The sequence below is a fragment of the Phoca vitulina genome, unplaced genomic scaffold, assembly GCF_004348235.1.
Source record: "Phoca vitulina isolate PV1807 unplaced genomic scaffold, GSC_HSeal_1.0 scaffold71, whole genome shotgun sequence".
Taxonomy (NCBI): domain Eukaryota; kingdom Metazoa; phylum Chordata; class Mammalia; order Carnivora; family Phocidae; genus Phoca; species Phoca vitulina.
The window spans coordinates 9,907,627-9,929,918 of NW_022589774.1; the positions used below are offsets into that span (position 1 = coordinate 9,907,627).

The following is a 22,292-nucleotide window of genomic DNA, read 5'->3' on the forward strand; positions in this document are numbered from 1 at the left end:
CTGGGATCATGACCTGAGCCGAAGGCAGATGCTTAACCGACTGAGCCACCCAGGTGCCCCTAGAATTTTAGCTTTTAAAGGAACTCTTTAACAGGGAGTCTGCTACCCCCTCTCACTCTCCCTCTCTGCAATCTCTCTCTCTCTCTCTCTCAAATGAATGGGTAAAATCTTAAAAAAAAAAAAAAAAAAATAGGGTGTCTTGGTGGCTCAGTCAGTTAAGTTCTGCGTTTGGCTCAGGTCATGATCTTGGGGTCTTGGGATTGAGTCCCACATCAGGCTCTCTGCTCAGCGGGGAGTCTGCTTCTCCCTCTCCTTCTAGGTTCTCTCTCTCTCATCGTAAAATCTTTTTAAAAAATTAAAGAACTCTAAAGTGATTATCTTCACTGCTTCTTTGTCCGCCTGCTTTGTATATTTCATCATGGCAGTTTGCGACCGAGACTCTCCATAGTCCAGCGCCACTAATCTCAGCATGTCTTTCTGTCAGGACAGTGGCTCGTGTGTGATAGGAAGTGCTTATTGCATGTATTCAGGAAATTTGGACTATCGAAGCATTTCGTTTAGTCATTTGAATTTCAGTACATTTCTCAAATTGTAAATTCCATCTCATTTGCTTTAATAAATTCAATTTAAAATGACTGTTTTATACAAAGCTAATACAGGTTGCTTGTCCTCGTTCGTAAGTTGTGCTGATTGAGATGTGCTTCATATGGAATTGTCCCCTTGCACTGCTGGCCTTTAGCTGATTGACAGAGAGAGGGTATGAAAAAAGGAGCATTGACATTTAAGGGAAAGTAATGGGAGAATACGTTTTTAAAAACAATCTATTTTTTTTTAAAGATTTTTATTTATTTATTTGAGAGAGAGAGAGTGAGAACGAGAGAGAGCATGAAAGCAGGGGAGGGTCAGAGGGAGAAGCAGACTCCCTGCCGAGCAGGGAGCCCGATGCGGGACTCGATCCCAGGACTCCAGGATCATGACCTGAGCCGAAGGCAGTTGCTTAACCAACTGAGCCACCCAGGCGCCCCAAAAACAATCTATTTTGAGGATGAGTTTTGGACAATAGAAAGTAGCTTTTCAGCAGGCAGTCAGGACTGGGTTTTCTAGCAGTGGGCATGAACTCCACGTACCCACATCACTTCAGCACATTCTGTGTGTGACTGTTCCTCTTTATGCTTTCTGGTCACCCATCTGAGTCTACTTGAGCATCCCACATTCAGCATTAACTTGGCCCTGGGTCATCTTGATTGGCCAGGCGGTGTTTGTACCATCTGTCTGCCGGGGTGGAATGGCAACAGCTGGTGTGCGGCTGTACATGTTGTCCTGGGAACTCTTATTTCAACCAGCAGTTATACTAACAAAAATGAAAACATCTTCGGATTGCTGCTTTCTGCAACTACTGTTTGTGTTAATTGTTTGGAGAACCCCATTGCGTAGCCTGAACGTCTACCATCTCTGATGGATTCTATGTACTACAACCTTATTACAAGTTTTATATTCCTAAGATCAAGTTTGACTTCAAGGAGAGCGGTCCTTTCCTGACTCTAAGGAGTTAGCACATGAGAACAATAGTGAATCAGTGAATTCCTAATTTGATACTTTAGAATGAACTAGTTTTCTTCGTTGAATTCAGGCCATGGAAGGGCATTTTGGAGTTTTGTGAAATTCTGTATAGCCATTGTCACTCATCACTTCACTGTAAAGGGGGTTGTTTCACAAGAGCCTCATGGAATTCTTCTGAGCTGCACATAACAGAGAGGCATTTATGTTCCCCAGGAGTCAGTTCTTGAATCCAATTCCAAGGCAGGAAGGGTTTCTCCCCTACTCAGAGAGATCAGAAATACTTCACCACGTAGGAGGCTTAAGCAGAATTCCTTGGCTTGGCCCTGCATGAACAAAGGCTAGATTCTCATTGTTCAGATGGCCCCCTCCCCTTCCCTCATTCTCTAGGCCAGCCCGAAGGGAAGGATTCAGAGCAGGAAGTATTAGTTAATTTCGTGTGCTTCATTCTAAACATCTGTACTTGAGTCTTTTTGTTTATGGAAGGAATGTGGCAGGGGAAGGGGGGAAAGCAGTAGAATATTCAGAAGCTAAATATTTTCCTGAGGGTGTGTATATCCATGGTTAGTCTTCATGCTCATGAATGCAAGGCGGGGAGGGGGGGCGGGGGGGAGATGTTCTATTTGTATAGTTGCTGAATACTTTCTAGACTTCTACTTGCTGATTTTCTTCATTGTTTAGCTTGGCCTCTTTACCTTAAAGTCATACTGTCTATGTTCGCATGCTCCCACAGTGTAAAAATAGTAGAGTGGCTCTCATTGGACTGGAAATCAGAAGACCTGGTCTTGTCTTCTATTGGTCTACCATTTAGATCTTTTTACTTTGTCCACTGTGAATCAAGTAGGATGGATAAAGAGTAGGGAGGTATGGAGAGGGAGAGAGAGAATGAGAGCGAGCATACTTGACGGGTCTCAACTGGTAGCTGTTCAATGGAATAAAACCCAGCTCCTTAGTTTCCCAGTTCTTGATTATCCATGACTACAGGTGATGGTGGATAGATCATTCAAGACTTAACCCTTCTCCATTTTCTGTATTGGCTTCCCGATTTATTCAGATTACATTCTAAGTTCCTTGAAGTAATTTCAGTCCCCTTGTCTCTTAATTTTAAAGGGGGTGCAAAGTGGGCTATAGAAAACTACACCCGCACAAAGTCATGACCTCCTACCCTCGTCTCGGCAGCCCTGTCTCTGCCCAGCAAACCCCCTTTTCCTCTGGTCCGCTTCCTCTGCTGGCCTCTGCAGGGGCTCTTATGAAGTCTCTCCCCTCTCTGCAGATATTCCCCACTGGCTTTGCTCTCACCCTCTCCCCCTTAGCAGGTACCTTTGATTTTCACTGCACAAAAAAAGATAAAGTCATTAGAACTCTCCCAGCTCCCGTCCCTTAAAACCTACTCAGTCACTTGCATTTGCCCCCGGCTGGAAAGCAAGGGTGCAGGGTTTCTCCTGTATGGAGCCAGTCCTTTCACCAGCGCAGAATCCCGTTCTTATTGCCCAGCTTATTTCCACATCCAGCCTTCCCCCTTTCGGCTGACTCGAGCACAACAACATGTAATACAACCTCCTCTCTCCTATCTCAAAAAACAAAAAAGAAAAATATTCCTGGACCCAGTGTCCCATCCCACTATTGTCTTCCTCCTCCCCTTCAGCCCGATGTCGTTGACTACACTTGCTGTGTCTGCTTCCCTGCCTCGTATCTGCCATTCATCTTCCATCCCACCAACCCTGCCCGCGGGGCCACTCTCCCTGAGTATAGCAGCGACCTGTTTGTGGCTTGAAGCCAGTGGACATCGCAGTCATTGCCTTACATGACTCTCTTAGCATATTTTAACACCACTGATTACTTCCTCCTCAAGCTCTCTTGGTATCTGTGATACTGATCTTTTACTTGCTGTCCCCTCTCTGGCCTCACAGCCTCCCCTACAGTCCCACCACCTGCTGTGTGTGCTTTAAATGCTGACGCCCCTCAGAGTGATCTCACAAGTCCGCCTTCTTACTCAGCACCCCTGCCTCGTTAGTCTCACCCATACCCAACCTTCATTATCCATCTACCAGCCAATCTGTATATCTAACTCAGACATCGTCCTTGGGCTTTCAGACCACTTACTTCCAACTCCCTACCAGACGTTTCCTCTTGTTTCATTGATCCACAGATACCTCAAAACTAGGATATCCAAAATTGAACTCCTCTCCCCATCCTGCCCTCCAGCCCTGCCTCCAATCCTGCTTAACCTTCTCTGTCCTCCATTTCAGTGGACGGTTCTACTCTCCATCTACTTTTTTTTAAGTTAGGAAACTGAAAGTTATTTTTAATCCTTCCATCTTACTTCCAGACAAGAAAGTTTGACAGTGAAACAGCATGTCCACAGACTAAAAGTACAGGAGGCTTCAGCAGTGGCCCCTCTCCCCCGTACTTTCCATTGGTCACCAAGTCACTGCTGAGGTCGACTTCCTACACCTCACCCAAATCCACTCATTTCTCCCCATTCCAGCTGTCAGCCACTGTCATCTCCAGGACTCCTGCCGCATCTTCTTAACTGTTCTCTCCACTTCTAGTCCCGTCCCTTCCAGCCTCATCTCTACCCAGTGGCAGTGGCCAGAGCGATCCTTTTAAAAGTCAAATCTGGGGGCGCCTGGGTGCCTTAGTTGGTTAAGTGTCCAACTCTTGATTTTGGCCCAGGTCATGATCTCAGGGTCATCAGGCTTTGCACTCAGTGTGGAGTCTACTTGGGGTTCTCTCTCTTTCCCTCTCTCTCCTCCTCTGCCCCTCCCTTGGCTCACACTCTCTGTCTCTTTCTCTCTCTCTCTCAAATAAAATCTTAATAGTAAGCCGATGGCTGAAGTTGCTCTTGAACGTGGCCTCAGACCTGGCCTGTTCTCACCGGTGAGCCCATCTCCAACCTATAGCTCCAGTTCTTGCTATACTATGCAACTCTAACTCCTCAGTGATCATTCCTCTGTGTTCTCTGGGCTTTTCATACATGCTGTTTCATTTGCCTAGACAACTGATCCCTGTTTGCTGACGTCATTCCTCTGCATTCCTCGGGTCCTGGACACAGATGTCTCTTCTTCTAGAAAATGTTTTTTGACCCCGCAAATCCAGCTTTGGTGACTTTCCTCCATGCCCCCCAAACTTTGTGCATTTCCCCTGTCAAAGCACTCATCACATGGAATTGTAGTCATCTGTATCCACTACTGGATTGACTTGATCTCTGAAGGCAGTGCCTGTGGCCGTCTTGTTATGTGGAATGTGTGAGCCTCCTTTGCGGATGGCCACAGAGCCCTTTTTCTGTTCCAGCTGTGGCTGTGGGTTGAAATGAATAAGGCAGCTCTGAAAACAAGGCTTAGTGAGGTAGGACCGGCACCAGCAAACTAGTTTGCTTCAAAGTTTAATGCTAGCCAAGTTGCTTACTCATGTTCTGCCGCCCATTGCTCTGGGTCTGTGGCAGCAGTGAGAGTGGCCACCTGAGCGGGTTTCTTTCAGAGTGTGGCTCTGTGGTGCAGATTTTAGTCTGGAACACAACACACCCTGCTCCATTTTATCTTCTCTCCTTTGATCCAGTCTCCTGCAGGTTGAGTTGTTAAAGAACAATGAGATGTCAGAAATGGAGACAGACTAGAAAAGCAGGGGTAATCTGTAATCCACAGATTAGTGAGTAAGCCTTTGAACATCCCAAACCACCTGTTCCTGAATAAAACCCAATTGTTTTACCATTCCAGAATGTCTTAGTCTCTGGAATGCCACAGTTACTATAAGTCCATACCCTCATTTAAGGGTAACATTTTAACATTTTTGATACAGTAAAGAGAGAGAGGTTACATTTTCATTCTTTTAACAGGTGGGGTGTAAACTGGATTTGCGAAACCTGTGTCTAGGCAAAATGTTTTACTGCATCTTAGGTAGAAGATCCAGATTTGTATAATATTCTTTGGCAACTGTACATAGTCCCTGGTACAATCAGACCCTTCTATGTGGACATATCCAGGATCCTAATTCAGGAATTTTCTTCTAAACTCTATTATAATAATGCCTTATATTTGTATAGAGTTTTACAATTAACTAAGTACATGTGAGATCTTAGTTTGACCTTCCAACAACTCTTTGAGGTAGGTGGCTCAGGGGTCATCACCCTCATTTTTGCAGAGGAGAAAATGGCAGAGCAGAAATCACACAGCTAGTAACTGAAGGAGCCAGGACCTGAGCTCAGGTCTCATAGTGCCCAGTCCTGTGTTCTTTCCATCATGTGACACACGTTTGCATTCAAAATTGTATGTGTGTGAGTGTGTTTCATGTATATGGGGGACAGTTAATCAGACTTCTCTTTTTTAAGATCTGGACCACCTAAGAAATAGGTATGGCTCATCGTATTAGTTTTAATGTGGATAATACTGGATTAAAAATAGAGCCTGGACACATGACTTACATGGGCTTTCTGCTCTTCCCCTTCCCCCACCTCTCCAGCTCAGCTGGACTCATCCACGTGGTCCCACATCTAGTAGCAGGACAGCCGCAGGCCTCTTGGCACAGAGGCAGACGCACGGTCTTGCATTGAGGTATGCAGGAGAGGAGAGGGGCCCTCAGGAGGCTGGAGAGTGAGCTGAGGATATTCCAGGCCACACATAACCATCCCTCCTTCTCCCCTAGGGATGGGTGGGCACGAGGAAGTAAGAGGATGGCAGAAGTCTCTCCGCAACACTTCTGAGAGTGTGCAGGAGTTCCTCTTCTGTGGACTTCGTAGGAGAGGACGAGTATGGTGCTTCCTGCAGAATTAATTCGCTTGGGGAGGAAAGACTGCAAGCTCCTTGAGGGCAAGGACCTTTTATGTCTAACACATCCTGTCCCCCAAAGTATATAGCATAGGACTGAACATGTAGTTGTGCCCAACAAATCCTTGTTGACCAGTCTGTGATCTTCACTATAGCATAGAAGTTGCAGAGAATAAATATTGTCAGAGATGGAAAGACCCAATTGGTGAATGAAAGGTGATTTAAAAACAGTTGCACTTTGTCTTTTTGACCCACCTGAAGGCATGCTGGCTGGCAGCCACGCTGTCCCAGCCATCAGACCATGCCCTGGCTGCCCCAGCAAGCTGTCTGGCCAGTGGCTCTTCCTCCAGAGACAGCACCCGAGTACTCCTCCCTTTTGCTGTCCTTCCCTGCTCAGTGCTTGGATCTTGCATATTCTTCTTTGAACATATGCAAACAACTTTAAACCCCCCCCCCCCTTTTCTCTCTCTCTCTCTCTCTCTCTTTTTTTTTCTTTGTTCAGCTGCTGGAAGAATTTTTTCTTCATTCCTGCTCTACTCCCTGCCCCATCTCTTAATCACTGTCCTTTTCTCTTTCTCTCCTTCTCAAATTCCTCTCTTAACTTGGTAGATAAGTAGAAGAATAGTGCTCATGGAGGGAAATCGGAGGGGGAGACGAACCATGAGAGACTATGGACTCTGAGAAACAAACTGAGGGTTTTAGAGAGGATGGGGGTGGGGGGATGGGTTAGCCCGGTGATGGGTATTAAGGAGGGCACGTATTGAATGGAGCACTGGGTGTTATACGCAAACAATGAATCATGGAACACTACATCAAAAACTAATGATGTAATGTATGGTGATTAACATAACATAATAAAATAAAATTAAAAAAAAAGAAGAGTGCTCATGATAGTCTTCCTTCGTCAAGAAGTAACATTAATAGAGTGAGTTTTTAAGTACCTTGAAAGTTTCCAGAATACCCACCTAGAAAGCCAGCAAATATTTTCTTTTCTGTTTTTTAATTAAATTGCTTTTGCTGAAGTACCTGCACTAAGAATAAATGCACCTTTTTATGCAATTTTGGTTTTGTTTAATAGTGTAAGTACAGTGCTACCATTTCTCATGGCAAACGGGATTTCAACAATGCATATCTTAAACAAGCTTTTATGAGCCAACTTAGAACCCAGCTATAACTTGTCATTTCTGTGGGAAAACACACACTATTTCCAGGTTTAGAATCGCCTGTTGGACACAACCAGTGTGTTGTGGGTTCTGGAACCATCTTCGCCTAGGGTGTATCCTTCCTTTGTCAAGTTCCAAAGCAACCTGGAAACAGAGGAAATTTCTTTGCTTCATACGTATGACTTACGAACTTCATGTTTGTCCCACAGGAAAAGCTTTTGACATCACATACGTGCGGCTCAAGTTCCACACCAGCCGCCCAGAGAGCTTCGCCATTTACAAGCGCACGCGGGAAGATGGGCCCTGGGTTCCTTACCAATACTACAGTGGCTCATGTGAGAATACCTACTCGAAGGCAAACCGCGGCTTCATCAGGACAGGAGGGGACGAGCAGCAGGCCTTGTGCACAGATGAATTCAGTGACATTTCCCCTCTCACCGGGGGCAACGTGGCCTTCTCAACTCTAGAAGGAAGGCCCAGTGCCTACAACTTTGACAACAGCCCTGTGCTGCAGGTAATGCATCCAGAAGCTGGCTTTGTAGTCCCTTAGTTCCCCCACGTGCATACAGGATGCAGGAAGATTGTTGTATGGGGGCCTGTGGTCCCACTTCAGAGGTAAGGGTAGGGCTAGGAGATTCCAGGTGGATTTCATTCTGCTCTCCTGTATATTCTCAGTATGTGAAGGAAAGTAGCTTTGTTCCTGCCACCCAGGTGATGTTCTTGTGTTCTCATGTACCTGTCAATGTATTCTGGGATATAAATTTTAGAAATTTTTTAAAAAACTGAACAGTTTTAACTTGGGTCTTTACTTGCAGTGGAAACGTTTTGCTTCTGACCTTTCGAAGAGAGTATTTGAATCTACCCATTCTTTTCTTTTTTTGTAAGATTTTATTTGAGAGAGAGAGGGAGAGCGCATGTGTGCGCATGGCACACATGCGTGGGGGGGGGGGGGGGCGGGGGGAGAGGGAGGAGCAGACTCTCTGCCGAGCAGGGAGCCTGATGCGGGGCTCGATCCCAGGACCCTGGGAACATGACCTGAGCCAAAGGCAGACACTTAACTGACTGAGCCACCCAGGTGCCCCATGAATTTATCCATTATTTCCACAACCTTCCTTATCTCTTCCTTCATTTGACCAAAGGAAAAGTGTTTTTTAGTATTTGAGAGGGGGACCAATTGAAGCAAGATATTTAGGAATGCCGTCTTCCTTCATTATTGTGCAAGGAAATGTGGACTGGGCTTGTCTGGCACTATTGTCACTCATAAAACCTTCTCATCACCTGGCAGTACTGGTGTTTGTGACAGGATGTAAGTGTAGGTACCCGTGGTACAGTGCTTGAGCATCACGACAGAAACCTTTCCCCATTTAAGCATAGAAAGAATTAAAGCTTTCTTTTTTCTCATGAATTCTATGTAATATTCTTCATACACCATAATTTGGAATCTTTCTCTAACACAGAATTGGAGATGCTTCTGTCTTTGGGCTGAAGTTGACATCTAAGTGGGGGCAGCCTGCCCGTATGAACTCACTGAGACAGGAAAGACTGGATGTGGGTTTGCAAACTCTATGTACGTTTTATGAAATGCTGTTGTCATTTCTAAGTAGGGAGAAATAGGGAGTCCCTTTATTCTGGGCTTTATGCTTTTTTTTTAAGATTTATTTATTTATTAGAGGGAAAGAGAGTATGCACGAGCAGTGGGGAGAGGGAGAACCAGGCTCCCCACTGAGCAAGGAGCCTGATGCAGCACTCGATCCCAGGACCCTGAGATCATGACCTGAGCCAAAGGCAGATGCTTAACCAACTGAGCCACCCAGGCGCCCCTTTATGCTTTTGTGGCTTCCAGTCTTTCTCTTAAAGTTTATTATATTCGAGGACTCTTTCTGATTTGGCCATGTGGTTTTGGATGGTGGCAAAAGATGAGAATATGTTTCTCTGTGGGTCTAGTTCTTCCCTTCTATTGTATTTCTGCAGTTTGCTGGGAGATCGTGAATCTTGATCTTGCTAACCTCTGAGGTTCTGGTGAGCAATGAGTATGTTTGCAAAGGCCTTTCAGTAAAGTGTTTCTTGCAATGGTAATAAGATGTGTTCAGAATAATGAGTTGAAAGAATAACTGATTTTGATAGATGAAAAAACAGAAGATGGAATGTATAGGGGAGATGTGATCTACAATTTTTTTAAGTTGATCAACTAGCAGACATTTGCTAGCTTAGTTTCTTCCTATACTGATGATTGTATTTGACGATCCTGCCGAGGCAGCAGGAAAAAGCAGTGACCTATGTGACTGTGGTGTTCTGGCACCTCGCCAGCTGGGTGCCTTTATCAGCTTGTCTTGAAGCAATTCCCCCAGCTGTAGGAATTCTGATGTTTGCTATTGGTTTTTTTTTTTTTTTTTCCCTCAAGTAAACTCTACACCTGACATGGGGCTCGAACTCACAACCCTGAGATCAGGAGTCACATGCTCTATCAGCTGAGCCAGCCAGGCACCCCTGATGTTTGCTACTCCTTATTCCATAGGAACTCATGAGACTAAATGTGGTAGAAATGCTATGGGCATCTGTAATAGATCTGGTCAGTTGCTGTCATTATGCAAAGACATTAATTATGTGTCTCTGGATGTAAGAGTTCTGGTTTTCATACCCAGTTGCCAAGGAGGGTTAGCTGATCGGACTTCAGCTGATTTCACAATGATTAACTGATTTGACAGCTTAGCTGATACGACCGTCTCTCCTCATTGCCTCCTATGCCTCTCTCCAGAAGTTGTGATCTCCCAGATGGGAGAGGAGACCCTTCCTGGTTTCATTGTATATGAATATTACTAAGCATGTGCTGATTTACAATAATAATAATCAGCATTTATTATAGCACTTACTATAATGTGCCATAATGTGCCAAGCACTGTTCTGAGTCCCTTAGATATATTAGCTATATTTACTATAGATGTATATACACACTCTCTATACTATTTACGTATTTAACCCTCACAGTAACTCTACAGGTGGATACTTCTGTTAAGCCCATTTTACAAATGGGGCATCGACATCATTTCTCAGAAGAGATCCAATAACTTGCCCCAAATCACCAGTTTTAAGCAGCAGAACTAGGATTCAAAACCTAGAAAGTCTGGCTCCAGAGCCTGTTCTTTTTAAGATGCCTGTTGTGGGAAAAAATGACTTGGACTCAGCCCTTGAGAAGCTTTTATTCAAGGAGAGCTGTGATAAAGATGAAGCTCAAAGGAGATATAATAAGCATTAAACACAGAGATATGTTGAGCTATTTACATTACAGACGACTCAAAGATTCCTCGCATTGTGGCCATGAGTGGGAGCTGTTACTGGAGTTCCAAGTTTGGATGCAGTGGAATCATCATCTCTTCTCCTTTCTAATTATACTTGGAGGCTTCACGGGGATTAGCTTTTATGAGCCCTCTAGGTTGCTCTCTGTGCCAGGTGTTTGGCATGGTTCGGGCCGTGCTGCTTGATCAGGGGCATGCCTCCCTGTCTCACGGGGAGCCTTCTGAAAACACAGACGCCTGCAGACACTTGCTTGGTGCGTCTCCATGGGTGATGCTGACAGGCAGTCCCAGGAGGGGACTTTACATGGTGTCTTTGGGTGGTCATGGGTCATACACTACTCCAAAATTTAGTGATTTTAAATGACCACGATTTATTATTTCTCATGATTCTGTGTTGGTGTGGGCTCACTCACTGGCAGGTCGGCTGGGAGCTCGGTTTCTCTCCCTCTGTGGTCTTAGTGCTTCAAGGAGGCTAGACTAGGCTTCCTGGTGTGATGGCAGAAGTATTCCAAGAGGGTAAGCCCGGGGCACAAGTGCTTATCAGACTTCTGCCTGTGTCACATTCGCTCATGTCCCCTGGGCAAAAAGCAAATCACATGCCCCAGCCCAGAATCAGGGTGTGGACACTGGCAGACATGATTCACTGGAATCATTATTCTAACAGTCCACCACAGATGTAAACATCTGACTAAAATTAGCTCAGTGAAAGGGCATTTATTATAAGGGCTTAGATCTCATAAAACCTAGGGGAAAACGTTAACTTTCATTCTTACCCTCTGTCATTATGGTACACCTACCAATTTGATCAGTTGTGGTTTCTTCAGATTTGTTCATTTGCTCAGCAAATGTTACTTGAGCACCTACTGTAGGCTAAGCACCAGGGAAACTGCAATCAACAAAGAAAATAAGTCCTGCCCTCGTGGGGCTTACAGTCTTGGTGGTGGCGGTGGTGGCAGGCTGGGGGTGGGGTTGTGGTGGTGGAAACAGACAATATAAATAAAATAGGCAAGTGAAATAGGGTGTTGGGCTGGGCAGCAATTCTAGGTTGGGTGGCCAGGAAAGGCCTCCCAGAGAAGTGACATTATGGGAAAGGTCAAGACAAAAACCGCATCTGATTGGTTCCGGCCCGTGTCATGATTTATTACTTTATACTTGCACGCCTCTCCCAGATCTGTCCGTAGCAGATTGGGGATGGAGGGAGAGAGAGATGGTACAAAATGGCCAGGCGGAGGCGATAACCAGCATATCGCATGCCACCATGGTGCTCCATGAGCTCTGCGCTGGCTCCTCGGACTGGATTTGGGGTGCGGATACAGGCTGGAGAGAAGGGACATGTGTATTGAGTACCTCCCGAATGTGAAGCATTTAAAAGTATATTTCATGTAAGCCTCTCAACAACCTTGTGAAGAAACGAGTAGTATTCCTGCTTTTTGGGACTCTGAGTGGTGACACAACAACTTAGATCAAAGAAGGGAAGAGTCAAATATTAGGAAATTAAGGGAGTCATTGGGCATTATAACAGATTTAATGCTAGAAGAGGACATAAGTCACATGATATATTAACTATTTGAAAAATTTAGAAAATTTTGTCACATTTATGTCTCTCGTCTTCAGCCCCTTTACCTTTTCCTGTTTTTTTCTTTTCTTTTCTCTTCATTCTCCTGACAGGAATGGGTAACTGCCACTGACATCAGAGTAACTCTCAATCGCCTGAATACTTTCGGAGATGAAGTGTTTAACGACCCCAAAGTTCTCAAGTCCTATTATTATGCAATCTCTGATTTTGCTGTGGGTGGTAGGTAAGTAGACCGTTAAATAACTTTGAAAGTGACTGGAGCTGTGGTTTAGAAGTGATTGTAACAACTTGCTTACAACCATATTAATAATGTTGTTAGACCTTCTCATTATCCTGGAAACAAAGTAATTAGGTTTTCTAAAACCTTGTCAGATCAGCACAGTTGGTGAATTCTTACTGAGCACCTCAGTGCAAAACTCTGCGGCAGGCCCTCTGAAGCCACCAAGGTAGCATGAGACATTCACCTGCTGCGAAGGACTTGACCTTCTAGCATCCTACAGATGAATGGAGCAGGCGATATATGAATATGTGAAAAATTAAAACACATGTCTTAGATAAAAAGAGGCCATATATCACAGAATGAGACAGAACTGTCAAGCTAGAGAAGCAGATGGAAACTAAGCAGGGCCTTGAAGCCTGGATAAGGAAGGAGGATGTGTTAGTGGGATGCAGGATAGGCATGTCATGAGCAGAAGTGAAGGGTTGGGAGATTAAAGACCTGCTTGGCTTAGGGAACATCTCCTCTGTGAATTTGTAGAGTTGACAGAGTGAAAGCTGACAGAGACTGTAATCAATGAGAAACCATGTACTTTTTGAAGTAGGCCGATGATATCTAAACAGTGGTTAGGAAGATTAATTGCAGACAAGGTGAAAGTAGAGTACCATTGAGAGAATTTATATTCTTGTTATGATGCTGTGATCTGCGTGTTAGGTGACAAATACCTGACATTAGGGTGGTGACAATAGAATGGAAAGAAAGGAACATTTTAGATGGATTTTATTGTGAAGCAAGAATTATCAGGACTTTAGTCAAAGATGATTTTAAAGTTTAATGATCAGGAGAATGGTGGTAGTATTAATGAAGTAAATGAAGAAGATGAGCTAATTTAGGGAGATGATGAGTTTAGTTGTAGATATGTAAAATTTTAGGTTATTGGGGACATCTGAACTTGTGTACCAGTCAAGGATAGGACCTGGGAGAAAGACAAGAGCCGGGGATATGAATTTGGGATTCATCCTGGTATACTGTAGATGTTTCGGAAAGGTTTGAAATGTATTACCAAGTAGCGGTGGGAGCTATACGTCTGATTCTATCTTTAAGGAAGTTATGAGGGAAACATCAGGGCACCAGAGCATGTTTTAGTATTCATGGGCATTTCCATGAGTCCTTAGTTTATGATTGCATATCCCTGCATCTAGGGATCCTTCGGGGATTCTTGCCCCAAACAAGCTGGAGGGAGTATGAGGCTACCAGAGTTACGTATGGTGGTGAGGTGTTGACTGTCTCTTACTACCTTCACATTGGAATACTTTAAAATCATTATGACAGATAACAGCTGTGACCTAATTTTTGACTTGTAGTGTGCCTGCACAATCTTAGGCACGTGAATAAAGCAGCTTCTTGATCCTCCCAGTAACCCCGTGAAATTCACACTGTCATCATCCCTATCTTACGGGTAAGGCACAGAGGTTAAGTGACATTGGTAAGTCACAGGGCAGGTCCCAACCCATGCAGCCGGACTTCAGGGTCCTCGCTCTGCTTAACCTACACGCTTGATTGCTACTTGATACACACAGTTGACTTCCGGAAGTGATCCCAGAAATTGTAGAAGCCTCCGAAATTGCTAGAGACTTTCTTCTGTCTTGTTAATGCCCCATCCCCTATTAAATAAAGATGTTTGGGGGAGTTTTTGTTTTTTGTTTTTTGTTTTTTTTTTTGCTTGTTTAATTTTCCTTCCTACCTGAAAACTCAAAACTGCCATTACTTAATTTTGCTTAGCTCTTCAGTTTACGGTCTTGAATGGTCAAACTAAAAAAAAAACAAAACAAAAAACAAAACAAACAAACCAAAAACATTCTGGGGTTGTGTTTAGTTCTTTTTGTACATCATTTTTCAGCATCCATTTCTGGGACTTGGTGGCTGTTTCATATTTTTGGGTGTCTTTTCTCTTCCCAGGTGTAAATGCAACGGACATGCAAGTGAGTGTGTGAAGAATGAATTTGGCAAGCTGGTGTGTAATTGCAAACATAATACTTATGGGGTAGACTGTGAAAAGTGTCTGCCATTCTTCAACGACCGGCCGTGGAGGAGAGCGACTGCGGAGAGCGCCAGTGAATGCCTGCGTGAGTCTGTTGAATTATCTTGAGGACTTCCAGAGTGGGGAGAAGGAATGGTTGGCTTCCTTCTGTTCCTCCTTGAAAGGAGAACTCTGAAAGGCAGTGCTGCTTCTGTAATTGGAGAGCATAGAACGGTAAACTATATGCACATCAGAGGAAAATCATAGATGAAGGCAGTTGGCTATGAATAAAAAAGTATGTTCATTTTGTTCAGTTTCCTTCATGAACACACGTACCAGAGTAGGAGCAGCATCTCCAAGGTTTGGAACTTCGCTTAGATCCAAGTGCTGGGCCAGTGTAGCCTACTATAAAATATGGTTTCTCTAGTCTTGTCTTTGCTGCACATTAAAATATTTTCCTACCAACGGTCATTTCCTCAAGCAGTCAGGGTCATTGATGAACATGTGTTGGGTGTGTTGAGTTCTAGACTAAGGCTGCCATTGAGAAGATCATTTCTCAAAATTATTCTTCCCTTATTTCACTGAAGAGCACAACAGGGAGGATTTTCCTATTTCACCCATGCAGAGGTGGGTGGCTTTGGGAAGGAAAGTAGATCCTAGTATTTCTAGAAAAGGGTAAAAGAAGAAAGATTGCACATTGTTTTATCCCTTCATCATGGCTTGGTTTATTCTGAACAGATAGAGAAAGAAGCCTCAGGAGAAAGGAACCATGAAACTATGTAATCATGCTGTGTCAAGGACTTAAAAATAAGAAACTTTTAAAGCAGCTATAATTTTTATGACCTTATAAATATTTCTTATCCTATACTCTTGATAAAGGAATAAGACACTCTGAACTCACTGGAGTTATTGGCAGAAACCTTGAGAAATGACCAGTATCTTGACTCATGACTATTTCTGTTAGTTGCCTAGAGCAGATTTTCTTATCTTTCCTTTTCCTCAGCAAATCCCAGATTTGAAGATAAATTGTACAGCCTCCTCTAGAATTCCTAGGCACTTGCTTGAGCTTCAGTTCTTTTACGGAACTGTAAAAGCCAGTATGAGAAGCCACATGATAAAGATCTTAACAGAAACAGTGAAATGCCCCTCAGATGTGACATTTCAATAAATGTACACATGTGTTTGAAAAGTATTTTGCTTAGTGATGGGGTCATATCTTGAGTCTCCAGGAACATCATGAAAATGTTCCTGGGCCAGCAAATGAACTGAATACTGTTTCTAAAGGACTTTGAGGAGAAACTAAATCAGTTTGCCTTCCTCCTTGCCTTGCCACTCTTCAGCACTTCAAAGAGTGAAGTTTCTGGAGATTGAGAGAGTACTACAATATTGTCAGGATGCTGGGGTTGGAGAAGAGAAAATTACAGCCTTTTCTCTTACCAGCTGATGGTGGAGGAGACAGAGCGTCTGCTTTACCCATGTGTTAGGACAGTGTAGACAAGAGGACTGTTCTGCTTCATAGTCCCAGAGCACCAAACCATTTAGGTGGGGGTGGGCTGGGTTTGGCCGTGAGTGGGATGTGCGGGATAATCTAGGGAGGCTTGAGGGAAGAGAAATAGAAAGGGAGCTCTCCAAGTTACTTAACACAACTCTAGTTTTTGGTGCCAGTGATTCAAGTTTCTAACAAGTTTTCAAGTATAGTACTATGAAAGAACTGATTATAAAGAAGGGGAGGTGACAAGAAAGAAAAAATATATATTCAAACTTTTTTTTTTTTTTAAAACAACTTGGTTTATCTGAAATCAAATAAAACTGTATTTAGTGTTCAAGATACTGCTGGTACTTTGTGTGAAATCCATAATTCTAAGAAAAGAAGTTCTATAACTGCATATACTTGTTCTTACAATATAGTTGTGTTCTGCAGGGAACATAGTTACTTAATGGCGGACCTGGTTGGCATTGTGGCTCCCCAGGAGATGGATGTGTCTAGTGAAGCTAGATTTCCCTTCAGTGCTGCTGCCTTCCGCAGAGGCGCTAATTTTAACCCATGTGTGTCAGTTACTCCAGTCTAGCCTTGCAAGCAATCTGGCACTTCGAAAGTTAGTGTCTTAACGTATTTCAACTGTCTGGGGCCCTAAAAGTTAGGGTAAATTAAAGCCTGAATATAAACTGGCTCCCTGTTGTTGGAGTTGGTATTAGAACGAAGGATAAAGATTCAGAAAAATTACAATTTGACTTGCCTTTCACTTATGTGTAAACAATCACCTGGAGATTTCTAAGGACAGGAATTCCTCGTATTTTACGATGGCACTGATTTTGATAAGAACATCTCTCAGTAAACTGATAGCCTGGCTCTCTCAACCCTTCATTGACCTCCTGTTTTTGTTTTCAAATGAACAACGCGTCAAGTGGGTGTTCTTATCCTACCACCCATTGTGCCCGAGAGACATGGGAAATCGCGGTTTTGGTTTGCTTAGAGCCTCTCGAAATGCTGTTCATCAAAGGAACATGGGTCTGACGTAACTTGTACGTTTTGGCCAACAGCCTGTGACTGTAATGGCCGATCACAGGAGTGCTACTTTGACCCTGAACTTTACCGGTCCACCGGCCACGGGGGCCACTGTACCAACTGCCAGGGGAACACAGATGGCGCCAACTGCGAGAGATGCCGGGAGAATTTCTTCCGCCTTGGGAACAACGAAGCCTGCTCTCCCTGTCACTGCAGTCCCGTGGGTAAGTGACAGGCAGTGCCAGCCTCAGCCTGGTGGGTTGAAAGACAAGTACTCCCCGCCCCCCCTGAAAACAAAGCTCTGCTTCCTAGGCCTGAGCTCAGGGAGTTCAGTTCCTCTGCCCAGGGGAAGAGTGGGAGTGTGTGCACTGTCGTCCCGACCCATGACTCAGGAGCTGCCCGACCCCCACCTCCACTCTGTGTAACCAAGTTAAACTTTCAAATGATGTTCTGGTGTGTATAAGTAAGTGTGGACTTGGCCTGTGTAATGGTTTTGTGAAGATAATTAGTAGCCCGATCCTAGAGACCATTTGAACTTTGACTGGAAGAGGCTAGCTGCTTCATGAGTTCTTGCGCGTTAATGATTTTGTTTAGTTTACGATCCTCGAAGGGCTGAACTTCCTCAGTATGTTGGTGCGTTCAGAGATGTAAAGTGCTCTGAGTGGGCTCTCCTCTTTCAAGAGTTTGACCTTTATTTAGTTGTGCTGTAGTAAATTCTAGACACGGGCTTTCAGGAGCCTGTGCTTGCCCACAGAGAAGCGACTGGTTTTGTGTCCAGTTGGTCACTGGGTGCAGAGTGACTTGTTTTTCAACATCGATGAGCAGGGTGTGTGTCCGGAAAGTTAAAATGTTACGGCTCAAAAGGATATGATTTTGAGACAATCCGGATTTAAAATTTGATCTTTCTTCTCTCTGTAACCATCTAGAGATTACATCTTGGGTTTCAGGCATTGTTTTTAGTGACCCATTTTTTTTTTTCCTTTGACGTATTTACTGACATTTCTGGTTGTTGACAAGCTCTTTAAATTTTAGGTTCTCTCAGCACACAGTGTGATAGCTATGGCAGGTGTAGCTGCAAGCCAGGAGTGATGGGTGACAAGTGTGACCGTTGCCAGCCCGGGTATCATTCTCTCACTGAGGCAGGATGCAGGTAAGACTTTTCAAAACCAGAGAAAGGGGGCAGAATCCAACTGTAGTTGATCCAGAATAAGAGATATCGTGGCTCGTCCGCAGCAGTATGAACATTTTTCCCCATAGTAATTCAAGAACTTCTAGCTGTAATGATGGTCCAGGACTGATTTGTAACAGAAATGAAGCAGGGTTTTTAGTATTGAAATGTGAGAGGCATATCCTTGATTGAAACCAAATCCAGATACAAAACTGACTTTAGGACTCCTTTTGCTTTTTTATGTATTCTTTTTTTTTTTTTAATGTATTAACATGTAAAACAAAAGGTTGACTTTAAGAGTGGAATTTCTTTCTCGTTTCTCTTCTCTCTTTGTTTTACTCCTTTTTCCATCCAACAGGCCATGCTCTTGTAATCCTTCTGGCAGCGTAGATGAGTGTAACATTGAAACGGGAAGATGTGTTTGCAAAGACAATGTTGAAGGCTTCAATTGTGAGAGGTAGCTCATTCTTTCTCTGGCTGTGCTGTGTTTTTTCTGGTCTCATATTTCAAGTCCAAGAAATTCCTGATTATATCTTTATGTTTTTCAGATGCAAACCTGGATTTTTTAATTTGGAATCATCTAATCCTAGGGGTTGCACACCTTGCTTCTGCTTCGGGCATTCTTCTGTCTGTACAAATGCTGTCGGCTACAGTGTTTATCCTATAACCTCTACCTTTCAGATCGGTAATTTGGACCTTCCCTTTGGTCTCCCAGAATTACAAGACTGGACTTACAGTATTTTTTAAAAATGAGTAACTTTTTGAGGATTTTTTGATGGTGGCAACACTTTGTTTTCAAATGTACAAGATTTTTTTGTTTGGCTCTTTGTTTGGCTTTTTATTTATTTATTTATTTATTTATTTATTTATTTATTTATGATTTTATTTATTTATTTATTTATGATTTAATTTATTTATTTGAGAGAGAGAGAGAGGGAGAAGCAGACTCCCTGTCAAGCAGAGAGCCCGATGCCGGGTTTGATCCCAGGACCCTGAGATCATGACCTGAGCCGAAGGCATACACTTACCTGACTCAGCCACCCAGGCGCCCCTGTTTGACTTTTTAATTTAATGAAAACATACGTCTGTAGAATTTACTGTAGTATAAATTTATGTGAAATCAAAATATAGCTTGAGGGATATAGCATATACAGGTACTGTCCTAGGATCCGTGTATTCAGAAATATTTACTGGTGACTTCCTGTATATTTTCGTGGTGTATAGAGGACCTCAATTCAGGATGTTCACAGTGTGATGGCCCTTGTGTTTTCATCCTGTTCTTGCAGATGAAGACGGGTGGCGGGTGGAACAAAGGGATGGCTCTGAAGCATCACTCGAGTGGTCCTCTGAGAGGCAGGATATCACCGTCCTCTCGGATAGCTACTTTCCTCGGTACTTCATTGCTCCGGGTAAGTAAGGCTAGGCAGCAGTCTGCTGTGATGAGTGCTCCTGTTTACGCTCCTTCTCACGCTCTTTCACATCACTGTGTCTGCTTTTCAGCAAAGTTCTTGGGCAAGCAGATGTTGAGTTATGGTCAGAACTTCTCCTTCTCCTTTCGGGTGGACAGGCGAGACACTCGCCTCTCTGCAGAAGACCTGGTGCTCGAGGGAGCTGGCCTGAGAGTGTCTGTGCCCTTGATCGCTCAGGGCAATTCCTATCCGAGTGAGACCACTGTGAAATACGTCTTCAGGTAAGACGGTCTTCTTTGTAAAATCTGAGTTGACCAGAGTTATAAAAGTGGTTTCTTTACCTAAGCTTATCAGGCCTCAAGCTGTTGAAGAAAAACGTCTGGGTTATAAAGGTGACTTTGGCAAAGGAAGCCTTCCCTTTATTTACTGTACCCTTTCCAGTTGTACTAAAACCAACAGATCCATTTCTGACTTGGTTGGATTGTCAGAGCATTGACTTGTTGGCAGCATAAATGCATAAGAAATGCTTTCTCAGCACCCAGAACTGTCCTGACAGAGGTTAACGTGGCCCTTTCTTTCTCCCTAGGCTCCATGAAGCAACAGATTACCCTTGGAGGCCTCCTCTTACCCCTTTCGAATTTCAGAAGCTCCTAAACAATTTGACCTCTATCAAAATCCGTGGGACATATAGTGAGAGAAGTAAGTTATGATATAATTTAAGAGCATTAAGATGATTAGGTAGAAGGATCCACAATACAAAAGTTTATCTCTAAAGTCCCAATACTATAGTGCTGATCCTAAAGAAATGGAATGAATTATTTCGTTACATGTGAATTATGTATAAAAATAATGCATTTGTTTAACCGTTTTCAAGGACCTGGAGAAAATTTGCTAAAATTAATAAATAGCATTGTTTTATAATGACTAAGCCTAATGAGGTGACTTTATATCTAAATATAGTCTAAGAATCTTACATGTAATTCTACTGGCTCACATGCTTAACCTTTACTTCTTTTTATTTATTGCTATGTGATTATCAAGCCCTTTAAACTATTGGCTAAATTATGAAAAATTATAAATTCCTGAGTGAAGGTTCATTATAATGTTAAATAAACAAAGCTGTTTTCAGTATGCCTTTAAAATTATTTTCATTTATTTATTTATTTATTTATTTATTGTAACGAGGACCTTTTCCTGTAGAAAGCTCAAGCTGTTTGGGTGGAGTCAGAGGGGTGGTGTGGCATTGTGAGTGGCATCTGCAGCATGGATGTGTTGGTTTTTGAGATGCCTACGTGAATATCCAGATGAAAATATCTTATAAGTTGTTAGAAATAATGGTCTGGGGCTTAGGAATAAGTTAGTACTGGAGATCTAGAATCAAAAGGTTGACTACCTATGGGCAATAATTTTTAAACTTGGAAATAAGACAAAAAATATAGAAAGAAAAAGTATAACCCCAGAAACATAGTTATCTAAGGGCCATGTGTTGAGACTCAAGGGAGAAAAAAGAATTTTAAGGAGAAGAAATAATTAAAGGGTTTATAAAGGTGATGCCATTGGATTTTGGATCGGGGGACTAAGGAATCATTGGTGATTTTTTTTTTTTTTTAAGAAGTGTTAAAACTGACGTTATGCTACAGTGCTTTGACAAGTAATTTGAAGGAGAAGAAGTAAAATAAAGCTTATTCTTTTAAGAAATTTGGCTGTAAGGGAAGGAAAAGAGATGGATTGTAATTCAAGAGTAGGGACAAGATTAGAAGAAGAGTACTTTTTAGAATGGGAGACTTAAGAATGGTTGGAATTGGAAGCATATTAGCCAATGGGTATATCTCATGACCTAACTGTTGACAAAATCCATAAATATATTAAAAGTAACTAAGTTCACAGTAGTCATAGAAGAGATGCCCTTCAACCTGAGGTTGTCAATTTCTAAGAATTCTATACAAAGCATATATATATTTCATAACATAGGAAAATAATGATGATGTAATTAAAGACTGCCACTTGGTGGAATGTTCCTGCTGAGGCCATCACATGCCCTTTTGGGTTGGATCACCCATTGGTCTAAGCCAATTTACGGCTTCTTCTGTTTTTATTTTCTTCTAGAAGTGGGGAAGCATTGTGATATATGGCATACTGGCTTTGGAATAATTGCATATTTGCCAAAGTGGCCCTGAATATTAAAACTTGGTCACCAGTTTTTCCTGTTTTATGCAGGGCAAAAATACATGAGTGGTGCTTGTTGGCAGGTGTTTTCCTTGCTTTCTTATCCCTGAACTCTATAGTCAGGGACTGCTTTTGTGGCAAAAGAACAAAAACACTGCTTAATGGCTACAGACGTAAACTCGTCCCCTACATTCTCGCTCTGATCTCCTCTTGCCCCACAATATTGTCCAGTGCCTTTCCTTTTTCACACTGGTGATTGAGACAACTGTAAAATCCAACAGATCTGGTTGTGTGTGTGTTTAACAATGTGTTTGCTATCCCGCCTCTCCAGATACTTAGCACCAGGTACCCCATGACTGTCGTGAACGCTATTTTCTAGTTATCTCCGCCAATAGATGAGTTAAACTAATAGCTGATTGTCTCTGGAATTTTGTGTCTGATTACTCTTTAGCTT

The 22,292-nt window shown here is 43.0% G+C and overlaps 1 protein-coding gene across 1 annotated transcript in view; it reads left to right on the forward strand.

Moving 5' to 3' along the window:
- LAMC1 (laminin subunit gamma 1) overlaps positions 1-22,292 on the forward strand; it is a 123,716-nt gene that overhangs the window by 73,022 nt on the left and 28,402 nt on the right. The window contains exons 2-11 of the mRNA XM_032393216.1: positions 7,693-7,997; positions 12,445-12,575; positions 14,529-14,695; positions 17,131-17,319; positions 18,128-18,245; positions 18,622-18,720; positions 18,812-18,948; positions 19,550-19,672; positions 19,764-19,953; positions 20,259-20,371. Of these exons, the coding sequence (XP_032249107.1) occupies positions 7,693-7,997; positions 12,445-12,575; positions 14,529-14,695; positions 17,131-17,319; positions 18,128-18,245; positions 18,622-18,720; positions 18,812-18,948; positions 19,550-19,672; positions 19,764-19,953; positions 20,259-20,371 (1,572 nt within the window). The remainder of the gene's footprint in view (positions 1-7,692; positions 7,998-12,444; positions 12,576-14,528; positions 14,696-17,130; positions 17,320-18,127; positions 18,246-18,621; positions 18,721-18,811; positions 18,949-19,549; positions 19,673-19,763; positions 19,954-20,258; positions 20,372-22,292) is intronic.